This window comes from Papaver somniferum, chromosome 6 (genome assembly GCF_003573695.1).
Source record: "Papaver somniferum cultivar HN1 chromosome 6, ASM357369v1, whole genome shotgun sequence".
Lineage (NCBI taxonomy): Eukaryota > Viridiplantae > Streptophyta > Magnoliopsida > Ranunculales > Papaveraceae > Papaver > Papaver somniferum.
In genome coordinates this window covers 38,756,931-38,766,020 of record NC_039363.1, presented here as the reverse complement: position 1 = coordinate 38,766,020, position 9,090 = coordinate 38,756,931, and the positions used below count along the sequence as shown (strand labels likewise).

The 9,090-nt window shown below is 37.0% G+C and overlaps 1 protein-coding gene across 2 annotated transcripts; it reads left to right on the top strand.

The window, feature by feature from the left end:
* The first annotated feature begins 622 nt into the window (after nucleotides 1-622).
* Nucleotides 623-6,195, top strand: LOC113287347 (katanin p60 ATPase-containing subunit A-like 2). 2 transcript variants are annotated; one of them, XM_026536081.1, is made up of 11 exons: nucleotides 623-951; nucleotides 1,207-1,356; nucleotides 1,452-1,510; nucleotides 2,172-2,237; nucleotides 2,363-2,470; nucleotides 3,812-3,878; nucleotides 4,170-4,254; nucleotides 4,409-4,569; nucleotides 4,746-4,847; nucleotides 5,201-5,423; nucleotides 5,825-6,195. In XM_026536081.1, exons 1-11 carry the CDS (start codon nucleotides 913-915, stop codon nucleotides 5,956-5,958), a joined length of 1,194 nt encoding a protein of 397 aa, XP_026391866.1. In that variant the 5' UTR covers nucleotides 623-912; the 3' UTR covers nucleotides 5,959-6,195. The 2 variants fall into 2 exon arrangements, with proteins under 2 accessions (XP_026391866.1, XP_026391865.1); XM_026536080.1 differs by having other exon boundaries at nucleotides 625-951; nucleotides 1,180-1,356.
* The last annotated feature ends 2,895 nt before the right edge of the window (nucleotides 6,196-9,090 follow it).

The window sequence follows — 9,090 nt, the reverse complement described above, 5'->3', positions numbered from 1 at the left end:
ATCCGATATGGCGGACAATATCCTAAAATGTGTAGTACAAATGAAACAGATAGCGGATATTTGGGTATTGTGGGACTCAAAAGAAGAGAGTTTTTGTAAGGTTAAGGCTTGGTTCAAGGTGAACAAGTTTGTGCAAGTCCCTAAGTGGGTAAGTTTTGTATTTCTTCCCTTTGATGCAATTAAATGAAGTGATTGTGTCATGTTTTAAGTGTTTTTGGTTGGCTGATTGTTGTTGACAAAGTATGGCAATGTTTTAATGTATTATGGGGTGCATTTGAGAAGATAAGTGAAGAGAAAGAAGGTAAAAAACTTCCGCTTTAGAATTGTTGAGTTGGTTGTTTGCATTGGTGTAAACTTATAAGGCTGAAGTGCAGGTGGGTGAAACTTTATTCACAGAACTACTGTGTTACCGGATTACGCCTGTACAGAAAATTTGTCTGGGCCATTTGAAGGTGTGACAGGTATCCATTTACAGCCCTATGAATCGAGGGTGGGGTGACAAAGGAAAGAGCAAAAGACACCATCATAACATGTCGCAACCTACTTAACTGGTGTAAAGCGAGTGTAAATGCTCACAGTACTAGAGAGTTGCTTCGTGTACTTTCTAGTTGAAATGATTTTTATGTTTTTCCTTGAAGTAGCGGAACTGTTGGAGTTTGTAGAAGAATTAAAAAAATAAATATTGTAATTTGGTCGATCAAATGCACATGTTCTTAGTGTGATGGAGATTCCCCCGTCAACCACAAATTTTTAAGATCTCTCTCAATTATTTAGTTTCAATAACTCTTCTTCTTCTTCTTCTTCTTCTTCTTCTTCTTCTTCTTCTTCTTTCCTATCTGTCTCTACAACACCAGAGAGATAGAGAGAAAGAAAGAAACTTTCAGATCTCTCTTTCTCTCTCTCTCTCTAGCAATGGCAGATGAACCTTCTATTACTCGATGGTCATTTCAGGTACTACTACTGTGAATTCTGTCAAAGTAGAATTCAATTTGATCTCGCGGTGCTATTTTCTTTTTTTATATATACTTCCAGATTTTTTGATGTTAAATTCGTGAAAATTAGCTCTAATGTTCCATGAAACATGACTTAGCTAATGTAATTCTGTGGGAATATTATGTCAGCAAGATTTTAGTTGCTATGAATCTGTATTCTAAAGGGAATTATGTCTTGATTCTGAAGGATTTTAAACTGTCTTATGATGCAAAGTTTGGAAGAAAAAAGGAACCTGTCAAGAAAGATGATGAACATAATCAAATTACTAATGCACCAAATGGTTATGAAAATTCTTCAATGAATGGGAATGGACATGCACAGAATACATCTGACCTGGCTATCTACGAGCAATATAGGCTTCAGGTGTGTGGCTTTTCACAAATCCAAGTCATGATTTTTGTTATCCCATCCAAGAGATGAAGTGGTTTTGATACACTTTGTTGTTTTTTATGTTTTAGGGGCAGAGGAACCTTTCAAATACTAATGGAATTGCTAATGGGGGAATCAGTGATAAACCGTATGAAAATGCTCTCTTATCTAGATAACTAATTCTCTGCTAATTTTGATTTGTGCTGGAAAATGAATCAACTTTTACAATTGGTTGACTATGATTTATTGTTCAAGTGAACCTGGGTTAGACTTAGATCTATATAGTTTTATCCGATACTTACAGCAAAGGCGTTCATATTTCCTTCTCAACAAAAACGAAAATTACTCTGACATATAGTATGAATACAGGCTACTTCACCTACTCAAGTGAAAGATATCATAAATTGTGTAAAATTGTAAATCACTTGATTAACCAAGATAACTGCCACAAAAGTTGATGTATACCCCCATCTGTTCCTTAAGAGTGTCAATTCTTAGTGTAGTTGTTCTTATTTGGTAGCTTTTAATGCATGTGGTAAGTCTCGCTTCAACTAGAGAGGAGATGCAGCCACTCTTGTGTTTCAAGGTTTTTCATCACCTGAATGGCTAGGATTTAGGACCATGTTTGCAGTGATTTCTGTGGATATAACAGAAACATCTTTGCTGCATACACATTTCCTTCATTTATGAACTCTACGGCGGCATTTACTTTTTGGCGCTCTACAGTATAGAAGAATACGGAATTCTGTAATTTAGACTGATAATATATGATCACCATCTGAAAACTTATACCAAAATGGTTTATGCAGGAAGAAATCACTGTTTCCGCCGTTTGAGTCTGTAGAAATGCGAAACTTGGCTGAGAGTTTAAGTAGGTAAAGTTAATCTTACATTACTTTTTTCATCTTTACTTATCAAGGGCCTAATGTACTGCAATTTCAATCTAAACCTGTAATGGTAGTGTGTTATTTGTGCTTTACTTTCTCCGCGTTTTCTTCAGGGATATTATCCGTGGAAACCCAGATGTGAAATGGGAAAGCATCAAGGGGTTAGAGAATGCAAAACGTCTTCTTAAGGAAGCAGTTGTAATGCCAATTAAGTATCCTAAGTAAGTATCTACTGCATCATGCTATATAGAAATAAAGTTCTCCTAATTTTGTAAAGACTTAACTAGTTAGCTGCAGCCAGAAAGGTATAATCTTTATTATGTGGTTGACTGCAAATTGCATTGCTGATATCTGGTGTCCTGTGTGAGTACATTTTTGTATTCTGTTCTATTCCCATCTAACAAAAGAGTGACACAAAATAGATAGTCCTTGATTTCACTAATCGTCTTTGATGTGCTGATGTTCTAAATTCTACCTGCACCTCTTATATTGACATATATATAGCAAACATGGAAAAATATCAGTTTACATTGAATTAGCAGTTGGTGGAAGGGTATTTTAGAAATACAGAGGGTCTATATTGGAAAGACTTTGATAACTTTGGCAACTAGCTTGTTCCTCCTCGGCCTGGATATAGCGGAGAACCTCTATTTTGAGACCGGCTACACCAGATGTTAGATAATGCTGATACTTTTAACTCTACTAAACTAATGTTTTAAGCATTTATGAGCATCAGTATTACTGATAACTTTTGTTCATCATTTGATGACACTTCAAATCGTGAGTTTGATGAATGGCTAGAATTCTGTAAGGTGTTCCAAACTCGAGGAGCATAGCTAACATCGTTGCATAAATCAATCTCTAGACTGACCTCCATGTGGTTGTGAAAAGATAGTAAATATATTCAAAAGACAACATCTTTTCTCCATCTGATGGTTTTGAATTGGCTTGTGATGATGGGATCAGAAAACGGCAACCCTTGTAATGACGGGTTCTTGTGGTCTTTCTCCTGAGTCATCTCGTAGATTAATGTTGTATATTTCCACTGGGTGGGTAAATTATATTATTGTTGCAATGATACCACCCTTGGGTGCTGGACGTTGGTTGAATCTTTTGCAGGATCATGGAATTTATGTGAACTGTCTCATTATACTCGTGAATCAACATTTTTTATCCAAGGACTTTGAATTTTTCGTGAGAGATTCATGGAATTTAGTAGAGAACTATGCTGTAGACTGTACTAACAATAGAAATACGCAGTGAGAGCTAGATTTCCTTAAAATTAAAACTCAAAATTTGTTTACTAGTGATACTCCTCCGTAACTTTTCTCTAGATATGTTCCATAATTGAAGAAGCTAAAATGGCAAAGGTATGAGGAAACAACCTCTCCTCATCCCAATTTACCCTTTTTATCCTTTTATCATCAAACTTCTTTGAAGTTCATGTACCTCTCAATTGTATTTTCTTAATTTTTTGGGTTATGGAGACAGTCTGGCCAGATGAAGTTAAGATAACTGAAATCTTTAAATTGCATTTGTAAACTCTTCTCCTCATATTTTAGGTATTTCACTGGTCTTCTATCACCGTGGAAAGGTATTCTGCTCTTTGGCCCTCCAGGAACTGGGAAGGTTAGCTAGAAACCTTTATGTTCTTTACCAAATTCTGTTAATTTTTTTTTTTTATTATTTTTTTTGTCTATTTTATTTTCTATCTCTGTAAGGTGAGTAAATACTGCAAAAGGGAAATTTTGAGCTATATGTTCCTTTTGGGTATTTGTAAATCATGTAACATTACCTAAGTTCAACAACAGAGGCTTTTTTCTTTGTTGCAGGGTAAAGGATTCAAGTATTATGTACACAATGTATGCTGTATTTAAATCTTATTTCCACTTCTGATAGCAATCTACTTGTGTACCACAGACTATGCTTGCCAAGGCTGTTGCAACTGAATGTGGGACTACTTTTTTTAACATCTCTGCTTCATCCATTGTCAGCAAATGGCGTGGTACGGCACATTTGTTTACTTATTCTCTTAATATTATGTTTTCTCATATCTCATATGTCACTTTTCACATTCTCTAATAGTATGTTCTAGCACAAGCTCTCATATTGGAAACTGGATTTCTTGTTTGATTCCTTTAATCTATGTGAAATTGCAGGTGACTCGGAAAAATTAGTAAAAGTATTATTTGAACTTGCAAGGCACCACGCTCCATCAACCATATTTCTTGATGAAATTGATGCAATCATTAGTCAGCGAGGTGAGGGACGCAGTGAGCACGAAGCAAGTCGACGCCTGAAAACTGAGCTACTTGTTCAGGTGAATTTAAGTTTCATTAGAGCTATACATTCAGCCATTTGACTATTTGAGAAACTTCAACCACATTGCTTCTCATCTCAATAGTGATTCCTACTCTATTCGTTAAAATGCTTTTGGAAGTTGAACCCAATGTGATATATATTGTTTCTCATTGGAGCACTTCAATTAGACTGCAGATGGATGGTTTGACCAAGACAGATGAACTTGTTTTTGTTTTGGCGGCAACAAATCTTCCTTGGGAGCTGGATGCAGCTGTGCTTCGACGTTTGGAAAAACGTGTATCCTTTTGGTTGTGTATATGCACATTCAGTATTCTATATGGTATCTCAACCTTTGTGTTCACGGGTTTTATGTGGCTTTTAAACCATAATATGATGTACTTCGTCACAAAGTTGATGCTAGGTATCTGAAACTAAACAACAGCTCACACTAAGGAGCTATTATATTTTATTCATTGCAAGAGCAACCAACCTAGATACTAATATGACCAATTGCACCTAATCTGGTTTTAGTACTGTGTCATGGTATGTGGTCGGGTATCTCATTGTTTTGTATTCTTTGGCCAAATAAATAAAAGTATACTGATAAATAAGGGGGCACGAGATTCTTCCTTTACCTTGCATTAAACTAGATCCTCGTACCTCTTCCGGAACCAGAGGCGAGAAAAGCCATGTTCGAGGAGCTGTTGCCAGCAGTGTGTGAAGCAGAAGATCTTCCGTATGACCTGTTGATTGAAAAGACTGAAGGCTATTCCGGTTCAGATATCCGCTTAGTATGCAAAGAAGCAGCTATGCAACCCCTGAGACGGGTAATGAAGGAGCTAGAGAACAAGGAAGAGGTGGTACCTGAGGAGGGTGAGTACCGACTACGTTTTGTTTTACATTCTTTAACAGTAGGAATGCTGAATAAAGTAATTTTGAAGCTGTCATTGGAATTAGGTGTTGTTTGATAAGTATATAGCCAAAATTTAATTGTCTTTCTTTTCAACCTTGCCACTTCCCTCCCCTTCCCTCCCCTGCTAATACAGAGCCATCAGCCATAATTCTAGGGGGAAGCGATGTTTTCCCCCAAACCACAGGGTTGAGGATGATTCTAAGTAACTGACATCATTATCACCAAAGGGCAAGAGCTAACCTCGCCTTCACACAATGACAGCTGGATTTTCTTTTTTACATATGATCATTTGGTATTTAGTCAAAATGTTTTTCTTTGGAGAAAAAATAATTACCGAGTCACTGTTGTCGGTTGTGTGCAGAGTTGCCAGTGATTGGTCCAATCAGACCCGAAGATATCGAGACAGCATTGATAAATACAAGGCCATCGGCTCACCTTCATGCTCCACGATATGACAAATTTAACACCGACTATGGCAGCCAAATCCTCCAGTGAAGGCCATAGTGCATTATTTATTTTAATTTTGGGCGTGGCTTCAGATGTTCATTGGGTGTATACATCACTATCTATGTCTGAATTTGAGAACCAAATGTGCGAACTTAGATGTTGTGTGTAATTGTTTATCTTCAAGTACATAAGACTACGGTTGGCTGTCAATGAGGTTTTTGTAAGATTGTCAGCTATAGTTTTCACAATATAGGAAAAGGAAATGTGCCGTATCTTTTATCACTATTTCTCCAGTTTTTCATTGTATTTTGTCGGAGAACAGGTTAACATTCCAAACAAAAGACACTATGAAGAAAGTGAAAAGGAATTGCTGTTTGATGTGGGATGTTCTTCAGCTCAAAATGTGGTAACAAAGACACAAACAAAACAACTAGAAGAATCATCAAAGCCCACTTGATCAAGAAAGCAGCCTGAAACAATAAAATCACTCCAAAGAAAAGTCCACCATCAATCCCACCAGGCTTTGAGAATGCTGCTCCTGCCCATCTAGGAAATGATATGCAAAATCATGAGGCCACCAAGTATCAAAAGACCAGAACCTGCTAAGCACTTTTGAGGAAAAGGAAACTCGAGAAACTAATCCTAACAGCTCAAAGAAGAAAAGGGGAAGCATGTATACTGGAGACACTACAGATGAGGTAGCTAAGGAGGACAATGAGAATAGAAAGAGAGCCAGCAACTTTGAGCCTAAAATGGAGAGCCCAAACATATGGTACAACACTGTCACAGGAGACAATACCTAAAGAGATTCGACTATCCTAATCTTTGGATATGCCCTTCTAGGGGTCTCTCTGGACGTATTCCTCTTTTATGGAAGAGTGGTTTTACTCTTAGCATTCTTCAATCTACGGATAAGATGATCACACATTATGATCTCTTCTGATCCAAGTAAACCAGAACTCCTCTCTACTTTTCTCTATGGTTCCACGTACCATGATGAGAAAATATAACAATGGAATCACATTAATAGTATTGGGCAATCAGTGGGTCTTCCATGGGTTCTAATTGGTGATCTCAATATAACTATGTTTGCCCATGAAAGATCTTCCAATACTAGACCAACCACCACTGAGTATCCTATCATCCAACAAGTGTTAGATTGTTCTGAGTGACTTAGGCTATATTGGGTCTCAGTTTACTTGGTCAAATAAGAAATCTGGACCTGATAATGTTAAAACTAGACTAGACAGGGCTATGGTTAATGGTCATTGGCTGCACACTACAACAACTCAAAATTGTTTCGTATTGATGCAATAGGCTCTGACCATTCACTCATCCTTTTGGTTACTAATTGTAATGAACATCAAGGTAAAAGGCTCTATAGATATTTTAAGTGTTGATTCAAAGACCCTACCTGTCAACAAGTGATTAGGGATGCTTATAAAACACAAGTTAGAGGATCTAACGCTTTTAAAATGGCCAGTTATCTTAAAAATGTTAAATATGAGCTTAAGAAATGGAATATTTCCCATTATGGAAACATTGATCAAAAAGTCCAATCTTTAACTGATCAACTCAAACATCTGAATAGTAATCCATATTTTATTCAAAATAATGAGGCCACAAGGGAAGTTGAAAAAAGTCTTGAGCTAGCTCAAAAGGCTCGGGAATCCTTTTATGCCCAAAAGATAGAATTGAATTTATTAAAAATCATGATAGAAACACTTATTACTATCACACCAATGTGAATTAAAGAAGACATTTTAATCATATTAGTGCTCTAAGACTTTCTAATGGCATGTGGTCTGAGGATAGAGCTAATCTTGAAGACCTTTTTGTTTCTCATTTTAAGAACATATCTACCACTACTAATCATGTCTTGAATACAGATTTTCTGAATTGCATTGATAAATGTATCACTGATGAGGACAATGACCATATTTTGAGTCCCATTACTCTTGAGAAGATTAGGAATACTACCAAGCAAATGACCCCATGGACTGCCCCTGGTCCAGATGGGTTTCCCCCAGATTTCTATAAAAAAAATCTGAATTTGCTTGAAAATGATGTTTTGGAAACTGTCAAAAGTTTCTCTGATTCTAAACATCTCTTAAAATAAATGAATCACACATTCATTTCTTTATTTCCTAAGGTGAATAAGCCTACTAGTCCAGCTGATTTTAGGCCTATCTCTCTTTGCAATTCAAACTATAAAATTATATCCAAGATTTTAGTAAATAGAATGAAACCTTTACTAGGTAAACTTATTTCACCATACCAAGTTGCCTATGTTCCTAGTAGAAATATTCAAAATAATGTGGTGATTGCTCATGAGTTGGTTCATTTTATGAAGAAAAAGAAAGATAAATGTGGTATAATGGGCCTTAAACTTGATATGTCTAAGGCCTTTGGTAGAGTTGAATGGTCTTTCTTAATTGTTGTGCTTAAAAAATTCGGGCTTTCTGATCATTGGTGTCAATTGGTTTTCCAGTGTATTAGTACCACCAATATTTCTATTCTCTTGAATGGTTCACCTTGATCCTCCTTTACACCTACTAGAGGTTTGAGACAAGGTGATCCCTTGTCTCCATATCTGTTTATAGTGTGTATGGAGTCTTTCTCTAGGTATCTCATCCATGCTGAGCATAACAATCTCATCCATGGACTCAAAGTTACTACTGAGGCTCCTAGTATATCTCATCCTCTTTTTGCAGATGATTGTCTGCTTTTTACTAAAGCAACTCATTCTGAAACTAGTAATGTAACACCCGTGTTTTTAGCATGGCGCATGCTGAAATATGCGCCATGGCATGGGATGAAGCTTCACCTCAAGCTTCATTGTGTGTTAAGAGGAACATTGGCATATAGCCAATATCGCATCAAGTGATGCATTAGGCCAGTTGGGAGGATGGCCTAGAACAAAGTAGCGCCAAAATGGCGCAATACGCAGGTCATTGGACTATGGACAATATCGCACCACAATGGTGCAACAGGCCAGAGCAGACTGGCCTTAGAAATGGACAGCCAACATGGCTAGACATCAGGTTGGCAGTGACAGTGAGCATACATCTTGGTCAGTCATTCAGAAATTCATGGCAACGGCCATGAATAGTGAAGCAAGCATGTCAATATGCTCCCCTTTCCATACTTTTAGATATTCCATTAAGACATATATAGGGA

What these genes read in the sequence shown, in the direction of transcription:
- LOC113287347 (XM_026536080.1), top strand. Translation starts at nt 913, where the DNA reads ATGGCAGATGAACCTTCTATTACTCGATGGTCATTTCAG. An exon ending in TTGGCTGAGAGTTTAAGTAG is followed by an intron (nt 2,238 to 2,362) that starts GTAAAGTTAATC and finishes CGTTTTCTTCAG; the next exon opens with GGATATTATCCGTGGAAACC. An exon ending in CATTGTCAGCAAATGGCGTG is followed by an intron (nt 4,255 to 4,408) that starts GTACGGCACATT and finishes GTGAAATTGCAG; the next exon opens with GTGACTCGGAAAAATTAGTA.